Below are 25,647 nucleotides of genomic sequence, written 5' to 3' on the forward strand. Positions count from 1 at the left end.
CAAAGCTAGTGAAGGTGATGGAATTACAGTTGACCTGTTTCAAATCCTAAAAGATAAGGTTCTGTGAAAGTGCTGCACTCAACATGCCAGCAAATTTGGAAAACTCAGCAGTGGCCACAGGACTGTAAAAGGTCCGATTTCATTCCAATCCCAAAGAAAGGCAATGCTAAAGAATGCTCAAACTACCACACAATTGCACTCATCTCACGTGCTAGCAAAGTAATGCTCAAAATTCTCCAAGCCAGGCTTCAACAGTACGTGAAACATGAACTTCCAGATGTTCAAGCTGGATTTAGAAAAGGGGGAGGAACCAGAGATCAAATTGCCAACATCTGTTGAATCATTGAAAAAACAAGAGAGTTCCAGAAAAATAATCTACTTCTGCTTTATTGACTATGCCAAAGCTTTTGACTGTGTGGATCACAACAAACTGGAAAATTCTTGAAGAGATCAGAATACCAGACCATGTGACCTGCCTCTTGAGAAATCTGTATGCAGGTCAGAAAGCAACAGTTAGAACTGGACATGGAAGAACAGACTGGTTCCAAATGGGGAAAGGAGTACATCAAGGTTGTATATTGTTACCCTGTTTATTTAACTTATATGCAGAGTACATCATGAGAAATGCTGGGCTGGATGAAGCACAAGCTAGAATCAAGATTGCGGGAGAAATATCAATAACCTCAGATATGCAGATGACACCACCCTTATGGCAGAAAGCAAAGAAGAACTAAAGAGTCTCTTGATAAAAGTGAAAGAGGAGAGTGAAAAAGTTGGCTTAAAACTCAACATTCAGAAAACTAAGATCATGGCATCTGGTCCCATTACTTCATGGCAAATAGATAGGGGAAACAGTGGAAACAGTGACAGACTTTATTTTTTTGGGCTCCAAAATCACTGCAGATGGTGACTGCAGCCATGAAATTAAAAGATACTTACTCCTTGGAAGGAAAGTTATGACCAACCTAGACAGCTTATTTAAAAGCAGAGACATCACTTTGCCAACAAAGGTCCATCTAGTCAAAGCTATGGTTTTTCCAGTAGTCACATATGGATTTGAGAGTTGTCCTATAAAGAAAGCTAAGTGCTGAACAATTGATGCCTTTGAACTGTGGTGTTGCAGAAGACTCTTGAGAGTCCCTTGGACTGCGAGGAGATCCAACCAGTCTATCCTAAAGGAAATCAGTCCCAATTATTCATTGGAAGGACTGATGCTGAAGCTGAAACTCCAATACTTTGGCCACCTGATGCAAAGAACTAACTCACTGAAAAAGACCCTGATGCTGGGAAAGATTGAAGGCGGGAGGAGAAGGGGATGACAGAGGATGAGATGGTTGGATGGCAACACCGACTCAATGGACATGAGTTTGGGTAAACTCCGGGAGTTGGTGATGTACAGGGAGGCCTGGTGTGCTGCAGTGCATGGGGTCGCAAAGAGTCGGACATGACTGAGTGACTGAACTGAACTGAGGGCTTGCTAATCAAAGTCTTATCCACAGATTACCAGCATCTCGTCATCAGGGAGCCTGTCTGACCTGCACAGCCTCAGGCTGCCCCCCAGGCCTACTGCATCAGAATTTGCATTTTACCAGATCCCCAGATGATTCTCATGCACATCAAAGTTTGAAAAGCCCTTGCCAGAGGCTAGTGGGTTAGCATGAGGGGGAGCCTCTGCCTCCTAAACCCACATTAGTAGTCTAGAAACCCTGGGAATTTCCTTCTCCTTTACAAAGCACTGTACAATCTTTTACGTCTTTTTTTTTTTTTTTTTTTTTTTGTCTTAAAACAGCACAAATTTATTATCTTATAGTTCTAGAGACCAGAAGTCTGAATCTTTTACGTCTTAACATCGAAATTTAGTTCAAGTCAGTTTGCTTTTTGGATAAGATGCATTTAATATATTGATAACTGTTGTTTAGTTGCTAAGAGCAGCGTTAAAATAATGATATTCCCTACTTCCCATTAGATAAACTAATTACTACCAAATTATGTGAGGGGATTAGCTACATTTTTTACAGTTTTTAAACTATTCCATTAAAATTACCAAGTCTAGCACTCATAACACTGGATTTGTAACTCTTAAAAATGAGCAGAGGTCCCAATTTTCATGTAGATAAGTGTGGTTATTTTCCAGAGACTTAACAGAAATTTAGCAATGCTTTGCACCATTTAATCAATAAAGACCTCAATTTTTCTAAGGAACTGTTCAAACTCTGGCTCCAGAAAATTCTGAAATTGACTTTTATTTTCTTCTTTCAGGTGCTTAGAACTGCAGCCCAACAACTTGAAAGCTCTGATGGCTTTGGCTGTGAGTTACACTAACACCGGCCATCAGCAAGATGCTTGCGAAGCTTTAAAGAACTGGATTAAGCAGAATCCAAAGTACAAATACCTTGTGAAGAGCAAGAAGGGATCTCCAGGCCTCACCCGGCGGATGTCCAAGTCTCCAGTTGATAGGTATCCTTCTTGTTAAATTACATCCGTGTACACAGTCAGTCAGCTTCGGGGCATCTAACAAGCTTCAGGTCCCCCCACCATGCGTTTCAGGATGGTGTGTAGGATAGCATTTTGCTGAAAGAGCAGCACTGACTGAAAAGGTTGATCAGAGACCAGAACCAAACTTTGGACACATGATCTACTTGTGGACACTCCTAGATGTTAATCTGAATACCATATTTCAAAGCCAAATACTTCAGGCATATAAATAACTTAAATAACAACGTGCTAGGTTTTATAAAGCCTGATAACTAGGTATGGGGAAAAGTAAATCATCTGTGTTCAGACTATTTGGCCAACAAATCTGATTTGTTTTCCTCATAGCTCTGTTCTGGAAGGAGTGAAGGAATTATACCTGGAAGCTGCCCACCAAAATGGAGATGTGATCGACCCAGATCTGCAGACAGGCTTGGGGGTGCTGTTCCACCTGAGTGGAGAATTTAATAGAGCAATAGACGCGTTTAATGCTGCCTTAACTGTTCGACCAGAGGTAAGTGTGTAGCAAGTACATTTTTAGCTATCATCCTTCAACCAGGAATGTTGGAATACTGTGTCATTGTGGCCTGTACAAATTGTTAAGAGAGCTCAAATTTTTTCATAAGGACTATTCATTATGGAACCGTCTTGGGGCAACCTTGGCAAATGGAGACCGCAGCGAGGAGGCTGTGGAGGCCTACACACGAGCACTGGAGATTCAGCCAGGCTTCATCCGGTCCAGATACAACCTGGGGATAAGCTGCATCAACCTGGGCGCCTACAGGTGAAGTATGGCAGCAGGCTAATGCTAAGAGTCACACTCAGGGCTGAGGTTGATTAATCTGAAAGGTTGTTTCTCAGTAAAAATACCTCCTTTTGTGAAGTAATCTCCTCCTCTTAAGGGTGAGTTTCAGATCTTCAGATCCTGAGGGCTGTTGAGACAGGAACTGCCCGCCTCCATGTATCTTAGTCATTAGAGAACAGCAATTATTTGGGCATCTTGTGAAATGTAGATTCTGGGGCTCCTCTCCCAAAGATTTTGATCAATTTGGAGTTAGGACAAGTCATCTGGGTTTTTAACACCCCCAAGAGCAACTCTTCGAGAAACGTGAGCAGTCCAACCCTTCATTTCCCAGGTAAGGAAAAAAAGAAACCCTTCATTTCCCAGGTAAGGGGGAAAATAACCATGGCTAGGAATGGAGGAATACAGAAGAATGACTCAACAAGGTCTCAGGGCCAGGTTTTGGCAAAGCACAACCAAGAATCCAGATTTTCCAAACCTAATTTACAAGTAAAGTTAGTTTAAAAAAAAAAAGGAAAACTTCAAAGGGTAGGTTTAAAGTTTGGAATGCCTTGCTCCTTCTCTTGTGACTCCTTACTTTCTTTCAGGTGTATATCCTCTATCTGTTCCCCCATCAACAAGGAGCATAAATTACATTTGTTTCTTTTGAGTAATAAAAGTTTGGGTTGTTTTTCTTCTTTATTTTCCTATTATTTTCTATTTTCTAAATCAACAGGTATTACTTTTCTTAAGTGGGGGAAAAAAAGAGAAATTAATGTTAGTATCAAACTACACAAAAAATGTAAACCCTTTCTCATTCTCAGAGCCAGGCTTTTAGAATCAGACAAACTTGGGTTCACATCAGAGCTCTGCCATTTACTGGTTTCATAATTCTGGGCACATAACTTTGAGCATCAGTTTCTTCACTTGGATAAAAAAATAAAAGGTAATATCTATATTGCAGGATTATAGTGCAGGTTAAATGTAATTGCCTAGCACAGAACTGATGTTCAATACCTAGTAAGCATCATTAGTCTGAGTATTATCATTGCCATCATCATCATTATTATTACCACTTAGATAAGTCATGAGAGAGCCACATAACTGGATTGTACTCTTTTGACATCTGAAGAATTGCCATCTCTGAACTGCATTAGAGCATTTTGCCACCAGCAAATACTGAAACTTTAGAAACGAGTTGCTGCATTTATCCTCAGAGGATCTTAGAAAGAACATTAGTCAGTAGATTGCACTCTATCCACTAAGAGGATCTTACTCAGGTCAAAACCCAAGAATAGCTGAGTGATTCCTAAGCACCCAGTCTGTTTTATTCTGTGGACATTGTGAAATGTGTCACAGCAAAGGCCCTCTTTACGTCAGCCACACAAAGGGCCAGAATCAAATTGTGCCACGTCCCTGCCCATCAGCCTGATGATGCATGTTCCATCTATAAGCTTCATTCTTGACTCTGATTCCCCTAACCTGATTTCTTATTTTTACTCCCTTTATTCACTTACTAGGTTGGTTGTGTATATAGATTTTATAACGCCTTAGGTCCTTCTTCTGGAACAAGAAGAGATGTAAACAAATGCGCATGTACACATAGACATATTGAATTCACTGAAGGAAGCCTTTTTCAAAAAAAAAAAATTGAAGCATAGTAGATTTACAATGTTGTGTTAGTTTCTAGTACAGCAAAGAAATTCAGATATATATATATATATATATTCTTTTCCAGGTTCTTTTCCATTATAGTTTTTTTTACAAGATATTGAATTCCCTATGCTATACAGTAAATCCTTGCTGTTTGTCTATTTTATATATAGTAAGTGTGTATCTGTTAATCCTAAACTCCCAATTTATCTTTTCCTCACCTTTCCCATTTGGTAGCCATAAATTTGCTTTCTATGTCTATGAGTCTGTTCCTGTTTGGTAAATAAGTTCATTTATATCATGTGTTAAGATTCTACAAATAAGTGACATTATATTATTTGTCTTTCTCTGGCTGACTCCACTCAGTATGACGCTCTCTAGGTCCACCCGTGTTGCTGCAAACGGCATTCTTTCATTCTTTTTGTGGCTGAGTACTATTCCACTTCATACATATGTACATGCCCCGTATCTCCTTTATCCATTCATCTGCCAGTGGACGTTTAGGTTGCTGACATGTCTTGGCTATTATAAATAATGCAGCTGTGAACACTGAGGTGGGGGGGGGGGCGGTCTTTCCAAATTAGTTTTCATCTTTTCCAGATATATGGCCAGGGGTGGGATTGCTGGATCACATGGTGACTCTTATTTTCAGCTTTCTAAGGAACCTTCATGCTGTTTTCCATAGTGGACCAATTTACATTCCCACCAATGGTGTAGGAGGATTCTCTTTTCTTCACGCTCTCTCCAGAATGTATTATTTGCAGACTTTTTGATAGCCACTCTGATCAGTGTGATTATAGTTTTGATTTGTATTTCTCTAATGATTAGCGATGTTGAGCATCTTTCCATGTGACTATTAGCCACCTGTATGTCTTCTCTGGAGAAATACCTCTTTAGGTTTTCTGCCATATTTTGATTGGGTTTTTTGGGTTTTTTATATTGAACTGTATGAGCTGTTTGTATATTTGGGGAGTTAATCCCTTGTTGGCTATATCATTTACAAGCATTTCTCCCAGTCCATAGGCTATATTTTCATATTGTTGATGGTTCCTTTGCTATGCAAAACCTTGTAAATTTGATTAAGTCCTATTTGCTTATTTTCGCTTTTATTTCTTTTGTGTTGAGAGACTGACCTAAGAAAACACTGGTACAATTTGTTTCAGAGGATGATTTGCCTATGTTCTCTTCTAGGAGATTTATGGTGTCATGTATTATATTTAAGTCCTTAAGCCACTTTGAGTTTATTTTTATCTGTGGTGTGAGGGAATGTTCTAACTTCATTGATGTACATGCTAAGCTTTAGAAGAGCCTCCCTTACTTGAACATTTTGCAAAGCTTCCAGATGAGTTTTAATTGTAACTTCTTACTGTAGTAAAAAAAAAAAAAAAAATATGAGGGGTCAATGAAATACTTTCTTGACATTCACAGTAGGGCAGCTATTTGCAGGAGGCCATGAAAATCCATAAGAGGTAGAAATGGACAAAATTTGCTGACATGTGAATTTTTAATCTCAAGCATAAAGTCTCCAGTAAAGAACAGGTCAATTTTAGGGTTGACAGATAAAATGTAGAATGCCCAGCTAAGTTTGAATCTCAGATAAACACAAGTATGTTTTTAGAGAAGTATTTCCCAAATATTGCATGTTACATACTTAATAATGAAAATTACTATCTGAAATTCGGATTTAATTGTGCATCCTGTAGTCTTGTTTGCTAAATCGGTCTGTTCTGATCGGTTCAGTTCAGTTCAGTTGCTCAGTCGTGTCTGACGCTTTGTGACCCCATGAACCGCAGCACACCAGGCCTCCCTGTCCACCCAAACCCGTGTCCATTGAGTCAGTGATGCCATCCAACCATCTCATCCTCTGTCATCCCCTTCTCCTCCTGCCCTCAATCTTTCGCAGCATCAGGGTTTTTTCCAATGAGTTAGCTCTTTGCATCAGGTGGCCAAAGTACTGGAGTTTCAGCTTCAACATAAGTCCTACCAATGAACACCCAGGACTGATCTCCTTTAGGATGGACTGGTTGGATCTCCTCGCAGTCCAAGGGACTCTCAAGAGTCTTCTGCAACACCACAGTTCAAAAGCATCAATTCCTTTGTGCTCAGCTCTCTATGTAGTCCAACTCTCACATCCATACATGACTTCTGGAAAAACCATAGCCTTAACTAGATGGACCTTTGTTGACAAAGTAATGTGTCTGCTTTTTAATATGCTGTCTAGGTTGGTCATAACATTCCTTCCAAGGAGTAAGCGTCTTTTAATTTCATGGCTGCAGTCACCATCTGCAGTGATTTTGGAGCCCCCCAAAATAAAGTCAACCACTGTCTCCACTGTTTACCCATCTTTTTACCATAAAGTGATGGGACCGGATGCCATAATCTTAGTTTTCTGAATGTTGAGCTTTAAGCCAACTTTTTCACTCTCCTCTTTCACTTTCATCAAGAGACTCTTTAGTTCTTCTTCACTTTCTGCCATAAGGATGGTGTTAGCTGCATATCTGAGGTTATTGATATTTCCCTCGGCAATCTTTATTCCAGCTTGTGCTTCCTCCAGCCCAGCGTTTCTCATGATGTACTCTGCATATAAGTTAAATAAGCAGGGTGACAATATACAGCCTTGACGTACTCCTTTTCCTATTTGGAACCAGTCTGTTGTTCCATGTCCAGTTCTAACTGTTGCTTTCTGACCTGCATACCGGTTTCCCAAGAGGCAGGTCAGGTGGTCTGGTATTCCCATCTCTTTCAGAATTTTCCACAGGTTATTGTGACTCACACAGTCAAAGACTTTGGCATAGTCAATAAAGCAGAAATAGATGTTTTTCTGGAACTCTCTTGCTTTTTCGATGATCCAGCAGATTTTAGCAATTTGATCCCTGGTGCCTCTGCCTCTAAATCCAACTTGAACATCTGGAAGTTCACGGTTCATGTACTGTTGAAGCCTTTCTTGGAGATTTTTGAGCATTACTTTGCTAGCGTGTGAGATGAGTGCAATTGTGCAGTAGTTTGAACATTCTTAGATACTTTGAAACAGCAAAGTGTTTTGACTACACTTTGTGGGTCCTTTTAGGATATGGGAAACCTTGTGAAATAATAAACATCATGCATTTTTCCTGAGAAAAAAGACCATAGACTTAAATGCATTCTGAAAACAAGTTTCACTTTTGGTATAATTATGTCCTTAGGAAGTAACAGCTCTCAGTAGAGATGTGGCCCAGAAAAAAGCCAAGAACTGGTGCCAATTTGTCCATATCCACTGGTCTTGGAACCTAAAATCTCCCTCAAGAATGCAGGTGTCTGTGTATGGACCTATACCATGTGCTGTTTCTCATCTCACATGTTCTATGAAGAGTCAAAGGCAAGCACTCTCCTCATACTGTATATAGTTGAAATAAGGAGAGGAAATTGTTGGTATGAAACTGAGGCGGAGCTTAAAATGCTCCCCTTTTGTCAGTAGGAGCTTCAAAGTAGACCTTAGACCAAAAAATCTTAACCTTTTCAAAAGTGAGGGCTGGATTGTTCAGTCACTAAGCGTGTCTGACTCTTTGCGACCCCCTGGACCTTAGCCTGCCAGGCCACTCTGTCCATGGGATTCTCCAGGCAAGAATACTGGAGCAGGTTGCCATTTCCTTCTCCAGGGGATCTTCCTGACCCAGGGATCGAACCCACATCTCCTGTCCTGCAGGCAGATTCTTTACCGCTGAGCCACCTGGGAAGGAGCCATTCGAAAGTGAGGACCCCATTTTAATTGAAAACATAAATCTCATCCCCTTTGATAGTAATGGTTTTATTCTTAGTATAATGAGGGAAACCTACTATAAAGTGAAGAATGCTTTTAAACGAATGTGCTTTTTCTTAATCTTGACATAACATTTAAAACAATTTTAACTTATACATACATGTGTATGTGTAACATTTGAAACTGTTCACACTTGTACATGTACAATCTTCTGAGTTACCCAAAGGCCTCTGAGTCCTTAAGCTGGGGAACAGGCTTAGACTATCTTCGTGAGAAAAACCTAGAGTTGCTTGATGAGGCCAGCAGGCTAAGGCTAGACTCTTCTAGGCCGTTACCTTCCATGGCCCTGAGACCACTGCCACACACTAGGGCAGGAGCCGCCTGTGTAGGAGGGCATTCCAGCATCTTTCTTCCCCAGAGTTCTTACAGGCCTAGGATGATGAGAGTAAATGGAGTCATCATCATTTGAGCTGTGCCAAGGATGTCAGAAAGGGCTTCCATGGCAAGCTTTCCTTGTGCATCTGTTATAAATCCTCCTCTCTTGCTTGATCACAAGAAATCCAGAAGAGGGGTGATGATAAAACACCCACTCCCTTCCATTACCCAAATTGCTACATCCAGTGCCCTTTACTTCCGGGCAGATCTAACAACGTGTGTGCATTTAGTCACTCAGTCGTGTCCGACTTGTTGCGACCCCCTGGACCATAGCCCACCAGGCTCCTCTGTCCAAGGGGATTCTCCACACAAAAATACTGGAGTGGGTGGCCATGCCCTCCTCCAGGGGATCTTCCCAACCCAGGAATTGAACCCAGGTCTCCCATATTACAGGTGGATTCTTTACTGTCTGAGCCAAGCAGTGTTGATGAACAAATGCCTGAAAATCATGTGCGCTGGAATCAGAAATCCAGCCTTGCTTTCCTTATGGTTTCTTAGGATGCTTAACAGTGACTGTCTTGTAGGACTAAATGAGATCAAATGTGTGAAAAGCTTTTAAGAAGAGTAAAGAAGAAACAAGTTAAAGAGACGTCATTCTTGGCAAAGACAAGTTTGTCAGATATGTAATACATGTTCCAGGTGACGGGGACCTGAAGAGGGCGGTTCCAGGAAGTACTCCAAGGCACGCAAGCAAAAGAAGCAGGGTCATGGACCACAGGAGCTAGGCCTTTGGACAGCATCTGACTAGGCGGGTCACAGACTTTTTGTTCTTGGGACCCCTTTACACTTTTAACAATTATTGAGAATCTGAAGGGACTTTTGTTTATGTGGGTTATACCTATCAATATTTACCATATTAGAAATTGAGGAAAGTTGAAAAGATTCATTTAAAAATAATAAACCAATTATGTGTTTATATAAATTATATATTTTACCAAAAAAATTTCCCCCAGACAAGCTGTTTACTGAGAAGAGTGGCATTCTTTTACCATTTTTGCAAATTTCTTTAATATCTTGCTTATAGAAGACATTCTTACTCTGCTTCTGCATTCAGTCTATTGGGATATCACACATCATAAAAGTCACTGGAAAACTCCCTTGTATATTCATGAGGAAATGAGAATGAAGCTGTAAAATGACATCTCAGTATTATTATAAAAATAATTTTGACCTCACTGATCCCCAGAGTTCCCCAGACCACACATAGAGAGCTATTGACCTAACTTAATGATAGAGTTTTCACATAAATGATTCAGCTGTACCTCACAACAAGATTCTTAAATGACTATTATTCAGTTGGGGAAACTGAGACTTAGAGAAGAAATTTGCCTAAGGTTAAATAACCAGCTGCTTTGAAACTCAAACTCAACTGAACCCTGGCTGCCTCCTATTTTGAGAAAAGTTAAACTAATGAGAAAAGCTAAACTACATAGTTTCAGAGTAAGGTCAGATGCCTCCTCTGTTTATACAAATCATATCTGCAAAGGTATTAAGTCATCAGATCATTCCTGGAGCAAGGGGAAAATCAAATGCATTAATGAGTGAGCAATGGTTCTAACTGTCCCATGTGACATACCTAAAACATACATAGTTTACTTTCCTTCTTTCTGATTTCACTATGTTTAACAATGACTTCACAAAGGAATAGTGAGAGAATCAGAAAGCTGTTCACCTTGTGATCCAAAACACCGAAGAGGTGGTTTTGGACTTTAGACCAAGATGATAATTCGTTTTTATCTTACTTCTAAGTTGGCTAACTCTGAAATCTGTTGAATTTTTAAATGTCTGTTTTTTCACCCTCTTAGAGAAGCGGTCAGCAATTTTCTCACTGCCCTCAGTTTGCAAAGAAAGAGCAGGAATCAGCAGCAAGTCCCTCATCCTGCCATCTCTGGGAATATCTGGGCTGCCCTTAGAATTGCCCTTTCTCTGATGGACCAGCCGGAACTCTTCCAGGCGGCTAATCTCGGTGATCTGGATGTCCTCCTAAGAGCTTTCAACTTGGATCCTTGAAGGAAAAGGGGGAAAAAATCCTTCATCTATGTAATTGTACTGAGAAATGCAAAACTATTTTATTATTAATTCAAAAAAAAAGGATAAAAACGGATGTTCAAAAGGCCATGGTGATATAACCCAAGGGAACTCCCACAGACAATGCCCAGTCTCTGTTCAAATACAAAAAGCACAAAACATTGCATAGAGTCAAGTTTGGGCTCGAAAGAACAGAGAGAAACAAGACAAAACCAAGATAAAGTGACCATGTTTGAATATGCATCACAAGCCGTGAGCACACTGCAAGTATGTTCCTGGGGTTTTTCCAAGTGTCCACTTTCAGCTGATGGACATCAGCTTGCACATCTAAGGAACTTACTCATGGGGCACCTGGAGAAAGCAGTGCCTTGGATCAGGAAATTCTGTTTCTGAACTGTCCTCTGAAATTCCCCCCTTTTACCAGGTTGAATATAGTTTGGGCCAAGGTGCATGCACATATATTAACTCTTGACTGAAAAGAGGCATTGCTTAAACACGTTCAAATTTTAACTTTTATTGTAGCCCTTTGATTTCAGAGAGGGAGCTTTGCTGGCAAAAGCAGTTTTTGCACTAGAAATTTTTGCTCTTCCCAATCAAAACTTTTCTGGGATTGTATATATGCACTTTACTATCTTATTTATGCCTTGCTGGAGTTTTGTTTTGTTGCTCCAATTTTTAACTTGGGGGTGAAAGATTTGCGAACTCAGCCTTGTTAGATCAACGGACCAAATAAAAATTCGTGAAAATAGTTTTTCATAGTGTAGGGTTTTGAAGGAGTGTTTTTTCTTAAAGCAGATAAGACATAGGTGTAAATATGTCAAACACAGATCTTATTCACATGCTTTTCTGAGACTCTGTATGAACTTAAGCAAAAGATAAGATAGCATTCACAAATTCTCTACAGAAAGTTTGATGATGGTGTGATTTCTATTGAGTTAACATTAACTTGCTTAAATGTCATATTTTCCTTGCGTTCTAACTGTCATTAACAGTTAATGTTCCTTTTAAACTGTTAATATTTTAAATAGTATTTCTTGAGTGATAAATACATCTTTCCCTTAAAATTATGCATATTCTTAGTTCCATAATAATCTGCCCTGCTCACCCTTTTGCATTCTAAATGATAGAAGATCAGTGTCTTCAAGCTGAACCTCACTGAACGTCAGTGGTTTAATATGAAAGATGCATGCGTGGCTTTCACTTTGAACACGTATCAAGCATCAGGAATTTTCTGCTGGCAGTAGTGTTTTATGTAATTGGTTATAGTTCACTCAGTTCTTCAGAGTGTTTTGTGCCTGTTGGGAGTTTGGTGATTATTTGGAAAGATGTCGTTTTTTTAAAGATTTAGAAAAATTGTTTGCAAAATGCTAACCAAAATATAAATTCACTGATGTCCAATTTGAGTAATTTGTCCTGGTTAAGTGGTCCTTTTCGTCTTCACTGTGTCTCTGTCCTTCCTCTAGAATCTTCCCCAAAGCAATCCGAGCCCATCTTTTTTCCTCATGTTCTTTGGTTACTAATAGCTGGATACATTCATGATTATAGTTACCACAAAAAAAAAAAAAAAACAGCATTTGGTTCAAGAATTTAATTGACTGGGGAGTTAGCTTCTGCTGGAAGATGAAAGAGGAAATGTACACACATGCTAAGACATCGAACTCTTGAGATACAGGTAGAAATGCTCTCTTATGTCAGAAGTCTCTAGGGTAGGAAAGGGTCCCAACGACACATGAAACCACAAGCACTTGAGACTTTCACATATCATAACCTATCCCAGTGGATAAAGACAAAGAGTTGAGGGCCTGTGGTGGTGCCAGACTTTGATCTTTATGTCAAAGCCTACCTGGGCTAGGTGATGCCTCCATCTGGCCAGCAAGAGACAGAGGCACTAGGGCATTCACTGTTGGGCAGGAGTCCCAACCCAGGGTTGGCCTCCTTCCCTGAGGTCTGAGAAGCAAAACAGAGCTCAATAATACTTTCAAAAGAATACCTGGTATTTTTTAGAGTTTCAGAATCCTAGAAACTCGGTCTGGAATGGACTCTTGGTGCCCAACTCCAGTCTGTGACAGATGCCTGCTTGAGTACCCCTAGTGGAATAGCATCCATTCTCTGCATGCTTATCCTCTCCATCCCTGTGCATCACTGGCTGGTCAGCTGACTTGCATCCATCATAGACCATTAGGACAAACTTTACAGGTGTTCTATTTATGAAGTCATTCTATACTTTCAGTAGTCAACTGAATTTGCAATAAACATAGGCTGCTTTCGTAGCCTTGCTGGCACTACCTGCATGAAATCGGTAACAAAGCCTAAAAACAGGGTAAATGTGGGATATTTTGATTTGATTTTTGATTGTTCCTATGTGGTGGCAGATTTTGCAGCCCAAGTTTTATTTTGCTTTTGGAATACAAAGTAACTTCAAAGAGTTGTGTTAGAGGACACAAAGTTTTTCAATACTTTTTTTTAATTGACATAGTTGATTTACAGTGTTGTTAGTTTCTGCTATGCAGCAAAGTGATTATTATACATGGATATAAGTTCTTCTTATATTCTTTGCCATTATGGTTTATCACAGGTTATTAAATACATTTCCCTATGCTATACAGTAGGACCTTGTTGTTTATGCATTCTATATATAATATTTTGCATCTGCTAACCTCAAACTCCTAATTCATCCCTCCCCAACCCTTCTTACACCTTGGCAACCACAAATCTGATCTCAATATGTAAGTCTGTTTCTGTTATGTAGATATGTTCATTTGTGTCATATTTTCTTTCAACTTTTTAAAAAACTATCTGTTGTATATTGGAGTATAGTTGATTACCAATGTTACAGTTTCAGTTGTATTGCAGAGTGATTAAGTTAAACATACACATGTATCTATTCTTTTTCAAATTCTTTTCCCATTTAGATTGTTACATAATATTGAGCAGAGTTCCCTGTGGGTCCCTATTGGTTATTCCATGGTAAATACAGCAGTGTGTGCATCAATCCCAGACTCCCTAACTATCCCACCCCCCACCTTGTGTCATATTTTAGATTCCACATATAATAGATATATTTCTCCTTTTTTTTAGTTTGTTTATTTTAAACCAATACCAAATTGTGTTGGTTTCTGCCATACATCAACATGAATCAACCATAGGTATACATATGTTCACTCCTCCTTGAACCTGCCACCCCATTCTACCCCTCTAGGATGTCACAGAGCCCTGGTTTGAGTTTCCTGAGTCACTGTCAGAATCTTACAATAGTTAAAAGCTAATTAATGTGCACAGGTGAGAATAACTTGCAAAGTAGTGAGAACATTTTGTTTTTGTTATGATGGATAGCTATTATTGTAAGAAGACCTTTTTTTTAGCTTGATAAAGCCACAGAACTTGTCTTTGGTGGGAAAATAAGAGTCATTTTACTTTAAAGTCATGGTAATTGGATGAGCAGTGTGCCAGCAGAAACCGATGGCTACTTCTGATCATTGCTTGTTCCTGCTGAACCTCTGGGGGTCTTCTTGCTGATCTGTCAGTGGACTCTTCATTTCTCCTATGAGCCTTAGACAGACAAGTGGCTTTTGTGAGCCTGAGCCTTAATCTTCTTGCCTCAGATGGAGGGAGGGTCTCTTCTTGCCTTTTTCAAGGCCAGGATGTAGCAGCCACAGTCAAAAAGTGCTGGGCTCTACGCCCATAGATTGGCTGTAAGCAGACTTGTTATTTCTTATTTTTACTTATTTCACTTCATCTCTATATCCATGTATGTTGCTGCAAATGGCATTATTTCATTCTTTTTATTGTTGCATAGTATTCCATTGTATATATGCACATCTTTAAAAAAATTTTATTGGAGTATAGTTGCTTTGCACTGCTGTTAGTTTCTACTGTACAACATGGTGAATCAGCTATATATATACATATATCCCCTCTTTTTTGGATTTCCTTCCCACTTAGGTCACTACAGAGCATTTAGTAGAGTTCCCTGTGCTAGGTTCTCTAGCACAGTAGGTTCTCATTAGTTATCTATTTTATACATAGTATCAATTGTTGCATATATGTCAATCCCAATCTCCCAATTCATCCCACCCCCACTTTCCCCTTTGGTATCCATACATTTATTCTCTGCATCTGTGTCTCTGCCTCTATTTCTGCTTTGTAAATAAGATTGTCTATACCAATTTTTTCAGATCCCACATATATACATTAATATATGATACTTGTTCTTCTCTTTCTTACTTCACTCTCTAAGTCCATCTGTGTCTCTACAAATGACCCAACTTCATTATTTTTCGTGGCTAAGTAATATTCCACTATATATACGTGTGTGTGTGTGTGTGTGTGTGTGTGTGTGTGTGTACACCACGTCTTCTTTATTCATCCCTCTGTTGATGGACGTTTAAGTTGTTTCCGTGTCTGGGCTATTGTGAATAGTGCTGCTATGAATGTATCTTTTTGAATTGTAGTTTTTTCCAGATATATGCCCAGGGGTGCTGGATTGCTGGATCATATGGTAACTATTTTTAGTGTTTTGAGAAATGCTCTGTACCATTATCCATAGTTACTGTACCAACTTACATTCCCACCAACAGTGTAGTAGGGTTCCCTTTTCTCCACACCTTCTCCAGCATTTGTTATTTGTAGATTTCTTAAATGATGGCCATTCTAACCTGTGTGAAGTTGTACTCATTATAGTTTTGAATTTGTCTAATGATTAGCAATGTTGAGCATCTTTTCATGTGCCTATTGGTCATTTAGGTGTCATCTTTGAAGAAACATCTATTTAGATTTTCTTCTCATTTTCCATCTGGGTTGTTTTTTCAGTTGTTGAGTTGTATGAGCTGTTTCTATATCTTGGAAATTAAACCCATGTTGGTCACATCCCTTGCAAATATTTTCTCTCAGCCTGTAGGTTTTTTCTATTTGTTTGTGGTTTCCTTTGCTATGCAAAAGCTTGTAAGTTTGATTAGGTCCCATTTGTTTATTTTTGCTTTTATTTCTACTGCCTTGGGAGAATGACATAAGAAAATATTGCCATAATTTATGTTAGAGAATGTTTTGCCTATGTTTTCTTCTGGTAGTCTTATGTTGTCATGTCTTACTTATATTTAAGCCATTTTGAGTTTGTTTTCATGCATGGTGAGAGGATGTGTTCTGATTTCATTGATTTTTACATGCAGCTGTCCAGTTTTCCCAACAATACTTGTTGGAGAGAGTCTTTTTTCTGTTTTACACTCTTGCCTCCTTTGTTGAACATTAATTGACTGTAGGGGTATGGGTTTATTTCTGGGTTCTCTGTTCTGTTCCATTGATCCCTATGTCTGTTTTTGTTCTAGTACCATGATGTTTTGATTACTCTAGCTTTGTAGTATCATCTGAAGTCTGGGAGGGTTATGCCTCCTGGCTTTGTTCTTCTTCCTTAGTATGCTCTGGCAACTCTGAGTCTTTTATGGTTCCATATAAATCTTAGGATTATTTGTTCTAGTTCTATGAATAATGTCATGGGTAATTTGATAGGGATTTGATTTAAATCAAATTTAATTAAATTTGTAATTTAATCACATTAAATTTGTAGATTGCTTTGGGTAGTATGGCCATTTTAACAATATTGATTCTTCTAATCCAAGAGCATAGAATGTCTTCCTTCAGTGATACTTCTTAAAAATTTTATTGGAGTATATAGTTGATTTACAATGCTGAGTGAGTTTCATGTGTATGGCATACTGATTCAGTTACATATGTTATTGTTCATTTGCTAAGTCATGTCTGACTCTTTGCAACCCCATGGGATATAGCCCGCCAGCCTCCTCTGTCTGTGGGATTTCCCAGGCAAGAGTGGGAAATAGGAGTGGGTTGCCTATATATATATAGGCATAAAGAAAGGCAGATTCTTTCTTTCTTGAAAGAAAAGCAGATCTTATCCACCAGGAAATGTTTAGTAGAAAACTGAGGTGTGCTTTCTCAGACAATCTGTGTTCCAATTAGAATGGCAAATTTGTGACAGTTTATATATATATATATACACACACACACACACACATATATATATGTATGTATGTATATACCAATTTCACTATATATAAAATACACACACATTCTTTTCCAGATTCTTTTCCCATATAACTTATTATAAAATATTGAGTAGAGTTCCCTGTACAATACAATAGGTCCTTGTTGGTTGTTTTACATTGTGTTTTAATAACAAGCTCCTAATTTATCCTTCCCGCCATGTTTCCCTCTTTGGAAACCATAAATTTATTTTCAAAATATGTGAGTCTGTTTCTGTTTTATAAATAAGTTTGTTTATATGATGATACTTTTTAACAAAATTAAGTAAAAACAGTTGCTGGAAAGCAAGTGAAAGTTTATAGAAATCAGAGCACCAAAAACTTAAGTAGCAAGATTTCAGATCAGTGTGTATTGTATACACCTATTTTTTAATTGTTGACACATTTAAGGCAGAACTGATTTTTGCATCTTATCTTCATGATGTAAAATCATCATTCAAATTTCTCTTCCATTTGAAAGGATAGGTGTTTTGGGTTACCTTCTGGGGTACTCTAGGAAGGCTTTGAGTTTTTCTTGGGTTACTGTGTAATAAATAGCCTAAGATCTCTTAGAGAGTGGTAATATTTTACTACTTTTACTATTTTACCACTCCATCTCATGTGACTTTCAAGGACCAGTTTCACTAGTAAATAGGATGAAAATGCAGAGATGGCCAGTGATCACTGCTGAATTTCAAAATGTTATAACTGTGTCTGCTGGGCTATTTCCATGTGCTCCTGTACCTTCACAATGAGGCAGAGGAGGAGTAGAGAGGAGGAGAAATAAGGGGCCTATCACATTGAGTCATCATTCCCTTTGCTTTCTCCACTCAATCCCCATGACTCCTTGAAAGAAAGGCAGATCTTATCCACCAAGAAATGTTTAGTAGAAAACTGAGGTGTGCTTTCTCAGCCAATCTGTGTTCCAACTAGAATGGCAAATTTGTGACAGTTAACTGGGTTGGAATGTCCAGGACCCACTCACTTCCAATTTTATGCTGCTTTCCTCTTTCTTTAACATAATAGTTCTGTCTCTATTATTAAAGAGAACTACTTAATTCTCTTTTATGAGAACTATTATGTTAAATCTTAGGTCTGTGTCTAGTCATTAATATAAGTCGTTTTAGTATATTTGTGCTATACAGGCAAGACTTGAATACAACTGTAGTTAGTCCTACTTATAACAGGAGCTCCCAAACTCTGTACCATAAGCTTTGTCTGTGAGTGCCTCAGAAACAGAAAAAGCAAAATGATCATTTTGTGTCCCTCATTTGTCCCTGAATCAGTTGCACAGAACTGGACTGTATGTTGTTGTTGCTATGGTGATTGTTTTTATTGCTCGAAGTGCTTCTAGAAGCGTTCTAGTAACAGGGTGTTTTGAAGGCTTCATTTGTGTGGCTTCATTTGAAGGCCTCATCTTCTTGAGGCCTCCTGTTTTAGGAATTATTACACATGCACATGCATGATTTCAACTTTGTAAAAATAATTTCAAATGTATTCCCTCGCCAGATTTTACTGCACAATTTCCTTATTTCAGTATTTATAGAACTGGTTGAAATTAAACTGTTTGAACTAAGAAGTAGATAGATCTATATATTTTTTAAGAGTGTTTGTAGCTATCTGAACTCTGGCATAAAGTTTGTAAAAAGGCAGTTTTTAAAAAGTAAAACATATAAATAACCTCAGGTACCAAGATAACGCATGCATTAGTACTTGCAAAGTCTGCCTACTCGAATATTAACCAAAGCATGCAAGATAACTTTACTGAATGTAAATTTACCCTGTGCATGATTAAGTCTCATAGGTTAGCTTATTTTTCCTTGCTTCTGAACAGGGAGCATTTTCATGAACTTTGTGTTCCAGTTTTTCTACCTTTAGTATCCTATCCTTGAGGTTGTTCTCATGCTATTTACACCAAACTTTAGAGATTCACACAGCTGGTTTATGCAGTGCAGTGCTGCAGCCAGCGCCAAACTAATCCTGTAAGGAAACCAGATATTTAGACATCCAAACAGTTTTTAAAAAGCAGTTGAGGCACAACAGACCCAAAACAAAATCCACATGTCTGAATGCTACTAAACAAAAGCATATTGATTGCCTCAGCACAATTTTAAGAGTGCATTTCAAATTTTTTCTAAGTTAGAAATGCTGACATTCTTAATAAGGTGGGGAGGTCAGGGTAACATCAGGTGCATGAAAAACATCATAAGGCAAAGTGGACACAGGGTCTTAATTTCCACAAATGTCACGTAGTGGGTGGGGCATCTATCACACCACTGTCCTCAACACAGCCCTGTTCATATGGTAAGTGAGCTACTTGGGGCCACATCCCTTAAGAAACTGGATATGGTCAATCTGTGTAAACACACTGACATTCAAGGTTGATGAGGTGACTTCACAGTCACTCAGAACCAACTCTAAATTCTCACTGACTTTCTGTGATGCCTACTTTAAGGAAAAATAAGGACAAGGAGACCAGAAGTGGAGGGGGGCAAAGCTCAGTCAGACAAGAGTGGCATCCTATGTTATGCCAGCTTTGTCACCACTTCATATCCCCGTATATCCCCACACACATGCAGGTGAGCGCCAAACCCACTGTGTGGAAGCATTAAACAGTTAAGAGGAGGGAAAAAACCCAGAAAACTAAAGTGTGTGATTTCACAAACTCTCCTCTCAGGTGGTATTTTGCCTTGAATTAAGTTTCCACTACCTGCACCCTCTGCAGAAATACCAAAATAGCGCACCCTGGAAATAAGTGCCCCGATCTCAAAACTGTTTTCTTAGGACTGCTCTCCAATAAAGAACTCTTGTTGTAGAGCATCAGAGCAAAACCTGACAGGCTCATTGGAACACTTTCAGAAGCCTGTACTCAAAATAATAAGATGGAAAATAATGAATGAGGCAGTTCTTTACTTACCATAAAATGTGGGTTTTTCTTTCTTAGAGAAGGAAATGGAAGGAATATACGCACTCAATGAGGTAGTTTGGCCTTTTCAATGAGATATATAAAAATACCAGAAAGGAATTGTGCTACATGAGAAAGATGTTCATGATTGAACGTGTTACCAGTAGACAAAGGAAACAGAGCAAACCTAAATTTTACTAATTTATTTTCAATTCCCCCCATATCATCTAACCCAAACCCTCTTCAATTTTCATTGCCCAACTTTGTTTACATTTGTTGAAAATAAACCTGATTAATTTAGTAAACTTTTTACAAACTATAACAAGCATTTATTAACTATTTAGAAGAAATGTTTCTATATATTTTGTATATCTATGAATATTGCATATCTAATCTAAAATACTGTTTGGGACAAATTCTTCTGTGATGCTTCCTTATCATGCTCAATTATGTTTAAAATCTTGGGATTTCATTTTTAACCTCAATAGATAACAGAAAAAATTAACCTTAAATGTTTACATTGAGCTTTTAAATTAAAACCAACCCAAATTAAGTGACCTATAGTAAATTAATGACAGTAGAGGTGGGGGCATTAAATTTATTGGCATATTACATGACAATGTATCTGTATATTTAATGAAATATTACATATCATAGCACAACTCTGCTGGGTATTAAGACTTCATCTTAGTATTTCCCTGCATTGCTCTTTGAAATAAAATTACTACCATAAAAATCTCTTATCATATTGATTGATGTGTTTAATTTACTGTTGGCTTATAATTTGCAAAGTACCAAGATTAAAGTAGTATTTTTGTACTTAATGGAAGCATGCCTTCCCCTTTTTCACATTATTAAATTGTATTTATATTTGTGCAATTTTAAACTATGTTTTCAAATAAACTTTGTCTGTGGCTTCAAGGTCTTTTCAAATATCTTTCAAAATGGGATACAGGGATCAGAATTGCTTCAGATCAAACAATCCAATTTGTACTCCTGGTTAAAAGGTCTTTTTATTGAATAGCACTATAATTTTGCATGAGTTATCTGGAGATCAGGAATGCATTTTTAGATAAAAAAAAAAACTTTAAAATCCTCCTCCTTTGTTAAAGTCTAAAACATTATTTAACCTGAAATTGAGCTTTGGTGGATTTTTGTGGGGCTTTTTCTTTTAGAATAAAAGTATTAAAATATATTTGTTTTAGGGTCTTTTTCTTTTTTGGTCAAATCTTTGAGCACATACTAAGTACAGGTCTTGTTCTAGAGCAGGACAGTGGTAAGTAAATCAAACCTTTGAAGAGCTTGGATATCAACAACAAGTACTTTTAATAGATGAGAATGCTGCAAAGTGCTAAAAGAACAAGGTAAGTTCTGTATATTTAGTGAAATATTACATATCATAGCACAACTCTGTTGGGTATTAAGACTTCATCTTTTCTTATGTAGTATGCAAAGTGCTAGAACAACAAGGTTAGTAAGAAATGAGAGTGACTGGGCTCCTTTATCTGGACAGGTCAGGAAAGGTTTCTCTTACCTGGTGTTTTGGGCTGAGATTTGAACAGCAAGAAGCCAGCCAAGTGGAGCTGGGGATTCCCTCCTCAGTGCCCTGTCTCTTTCAATTGGAGGCCGCACTTACCTTTGGTGGAATTCTCTTTTTTCCTCTGTAAAATTAAGCTGTACATCTTTTCATTCCTGCTTCACTGTTATTCTCCAGGCAGTAAAGTCCCATCTACCTAGTGGTGAGCTGTGGCTCCTCTCCTACCTCTGGCATAACTTAAACCCTTTCTGTCTCCAACCCCCTCCCCAATTTTTTTAAATGTGAATATTAATTTCCTCTCATAGCTGCTTCACTCCATGTGTGTGTGTACAAAAGCAGCCCAGGGTCTGAATGGTTCTTCACAGTTCTTTACAGGGTTCCTTAAGGTAATACCTTACCTATGCAGCACTTCAGAGTTCACAAAGGACTGATATATTTTTTCCTTACTTAACACCTGCTGGTGATCAGCTTAAGGAATCAGAACTTCAGGCACCAACAGTTAATTTTGGCGTTTTGCCCTGTGGAAGTAAACTGCTGATTCTCAGTAGGCACTCTCCTCGAGTTTGCTCACTGTACTCAGGAGGGTGGAGTCCAGAAGGGCAGCCTTCTCAGCCCCAGTTCTCTGGAAGGGAAAGAGGAAGCTAGTTCACATTTCCTGAAGCTACCTGCTACAGAGTCCTCTGGCAGAGGTTTCTACTGTCATTTTAACCTCAGGGAGCACTCAGGTCCTAAGCTTTTGCTCTACTGCTAATTGTATCCAGTCCACAAGTGTTAGTCACTTAATCGTGTCTGACTTTGCAACCCCATGGACTGCAGCCCACCAGGCTCCTCTGTCCATGGGATTTTCCAGGCAAAAACACTGGAGTGGATTGCCATGACCTTCTCCAGAGGAATCTTTCCGACCCAGGGATCAAACCCAGGTCTTCTGCAATGCAGGCAGATTCTTTACCATCAGAGCCCCAGGGAAGCCCTCAATAGCAAGTAATAATGGGAAAATTGATGAGGACCAAACACAAACTGATGACTCAAGATTGTTCTTTTAAAATTTACAGAACTGTTAACAAAGTAAGTTCACTAAACTAAAAAGGGAAATGTAAAAATCTGGGAAGAGTTCAACTGGTTAACGGTCTTACCTTCTTCCTCTCTCTACATATCCTCCCTCACACCCCCTCCTAAGATGGCCACCTTGCTTCCTCTTTCCCTCAGAAAATAAATGCAGAAAAGAACTCCCAGACTCACGGCATTGTCTCCTGGTCTCCTCACCATGGCATCTGCCTTCCTCCTGTCCACACACAAGTCTTCCAGGCCCTGCCTAAAGTCAGCTCCAATTCTGGCACCAGATTCTATGTCCTCTTGGCTGTTCAAGAACAGAGGATCAGCACTTCTGTCCCCTCCCTCCTACAGCCTTCATATTCTTTATTTGACCGTCTTATTTCTCATATTTAAAAGGAAAAAGTTCTCTCAATCCCACTCACTTCCCTTAGCAGTCACCACCCCACTTTCTTTTGTACCAAAACTCCTCCAAAGATTTGTCTGCATTCATGTTTTGCAATTCCTCTCCCAAACTGCTCCCATGGAGACTACGCGTGACTCCAAGTTGACCAGTCTCACAGTGAACTTATCTTCCTCAGCCTACCATGGTTATTTGATCACTCCCACCTCCTCAGGATGCTTTCCTCACTTGGCTTCCACTTCCAGGCACTGTGCCCTTGGTTTCTAGGCATGACAGTGGCCACTTGTCCCTAGGCTCCTTTGCCGGCTCGTCTTCTGACTTATGTTCAAGGGCTCGGTCCCTGAACCTCTTGTTGTTTCTGGTCTCCCTCCATTGACAATTCCACCCATCTAGATACCAACCACTCCCAATTTTATATCTACAGTCCAGACTTCTATCCGAAGTCCAGAGTTGTATGGTATGTTCAGCTGCCTACTCGACATCAGCCATGGAGCTCTAACTGGCACTTCAACCTCAACATGTCCCCAGCCAGACTCCTGATCATCTTTCTCCACCACCAGCTGTAACCTCACCACACCCTCACCACCTTAGCTGACTGCAACTACATTCTTCAGTTGCTCAGAACAAAAACTTTGAGGGCAGCTTAGCTACTTATTCCCTCACACCCCACAGTCTATCCATCAGGAAATCCTATTGGCCTTACATTGAAATGTATCTAGAATTGCCCATCCACACTACCCCCACTGCTGCCATCCGTCCCTCTGAGCATCAGTATCTCCCCTTGCTCACCACAGTAGCCCCTCCTTCTGTCCTTGTCTTTCTGTCATCTCAGCTAAACAAAGAACAATCTCCCTGAAAATCTGGGTAGAGCAGTTCAGGGTTCCCCATTTTACTCTAGAGCCAAGCCCTTCCAATGCCTCTTTGGCTAAGGCAGTCTGGCTCCCACTCTCCTCCTTCCCTTCCAACCACGTTGGTTCCCTTGCTGCTTCTCCAACATATCAGATACGTTCCTACCCTGGGGCTGCTACTCCAGCTGGTCCCTCTGCCAAGTGTATCCTTGCCCCAGACATCTATTTGGATGAATGATGCCTTCCCATCCTTCAAGTCTTCTTTCAAATCTCACCTTCAAATGATACCTTCCCTGGTCAGGTACTTCCCTGATTTAGTACCTCAACGTGCATGTCCATTCCTGGTCTACATTTTTTTCCCCAAAAGACTGAGAAAGTTTTAATATATCACTTACTTATTTCTTATGTTTAGTATCTCTCTTTGGTAGAAAATTAACTTAGCAAGGGCAGAGACCCATATCTACTTTGTTTACTGATAGGTCCAAGAAAAGACATATCCTGTCCATGGGATGGCAAAGAGTTGGACACAATTGAGCGACTGAACAACATGTCCAAGAAAAACAATGTCCAGCACACAGTAGATGGTTAGTAGTTTCTGAATGATGAACCATGCTACACAGATTAACATAATAAATTGGAATCATCTTAATGGAACCATCTCCAAAAAAAAATTCTGGGAAAAAAGTCAATGTTGTAATTAATTTTTTTTTATTTTTGGATTAAAACAATTGGTCAAAACTTCCACAGAGTCAAAATGCTACATGGGTTAAAATGATGACATACCACCGTAAAAATAGCCTGTGTCCACCAGACTATCAGATGCTTTACACAACTCATCACAAGTATTATGCCCACTGAACAGATGAGAAGACTGAGTCTCAGGATATTAAGTACTTACCACAGTCACAGAGCTAGTCTGTGTTGGAAACATGATTTGAACTTGTCTATATGCTTCTACTCTTGCCATTATTCCACCCTGACTTTCTACCTCACTGAAAGACTCTTCCTAGTAGATTTTTAAATAATTGGCTACATACGGATGAGAATTACTCACATTTTCCTGTTAAATTTCTCCACTGTGACTGAAGTTTATCACTGATGACATCTGAAAAGCTGAACGATGAGTTCAAACAACACATACACATAAACTTTCTGCTACTGGACAAGATGGGCTATGCCAATCAGCAGCAACTGGCTTGCAAACAACTGTCCTAAAACCACAAGCAGTAAGCAACCTCTCACTATCCCCATCATTTCCTTCTCCTCTTAGTCCCTCACCAAAACAGATGATATGACACTGATTTTACTTAGATTTTTAAGATAAATAGGTTTGTCTTTTTAAAGATTTTAGGCATTAAATAAACATATTTTAAGTAGCAGTTAGCATGCCCTAGATAGCAAGCAAAATAAGGCCCCCTGAGAGATGTCCACATCCTAATCATCTTATATGGCAACAGAAACATTGCAGCTGTGATTAAAGATCCTGAGATGGGAAGATTATCCTGGACTATCTGGGTAAACGCATGTAATTACAAGGGTCTCTGTAAGAAAGAGACAGGAGATATGACAATGGAAGCTGATGCTGGAGTGATGCAAATGCTGTCAGGAGATCATGAACCAAGGAGTGCCAACAGCATCCCTAAACTGGAAGAAGTGGGGAATGGATTTTCCCCTACAGATCCCCTCCTGCCAACACCTTGATTTTAGCCCTGTGAGACCCACTTCCAGACCTCTGACCTAATGTATTGTCTGAAGCCACTAAGGTTG

General features: G+C 39.2%; 1 protein-coding gene across 4 annotated transcripts in view; it reads left to right on the top strand.

The window, feature by feature from the left end:
• The window catches only part of PEX5L (peroxisomal biogenesis factor 5 like), a 195,956-nt gene extending 184,283 nt beyond the window's left edge, over positions 1-11,673 (top strand). For all 4 annotated transcript variants that reach the window (XM_065942461.1, XM_065942458.1, XM_065942459.1 and 1 more), the window contains 4 exons: positions 2,260-2,457; positions 2,821-2,986; positions 3,099-3,256; positions 10,883-11,673. In XM_065942461.1, coding sequence (XP_065798533.1) covers positions 2,260-2,457; positions 2,821-2,986; positions 3,099-3,256; positions 10,883-11,087 — 727 coding nt within the window. In that variant the 3' untranslated portion in view covers positions 11,088-11,673. The remainder of the gene's footprint in view (positions 1-2,259; positions 2,458-2,820; positions 2,987-3,098; positions 3,257-10,882) is intronic.
• Positions 11,674-25,647: the final 13,974 nt, after the last annotated feature.

Source organism: Muntiacus reevesi, chromosome 8, assembly GCF_963930625.1.
Source record: "Muntiacus reevesi chromosome 8, mMunRee1.1, whole genome shotgun sequence".
NCBI classification, from domain to species: Eukaryota; Metazoa; Chordata; class Mammalia; order Artiodactyla; family Cervidae; genus Muntiacus; species Muntiacus reevesi.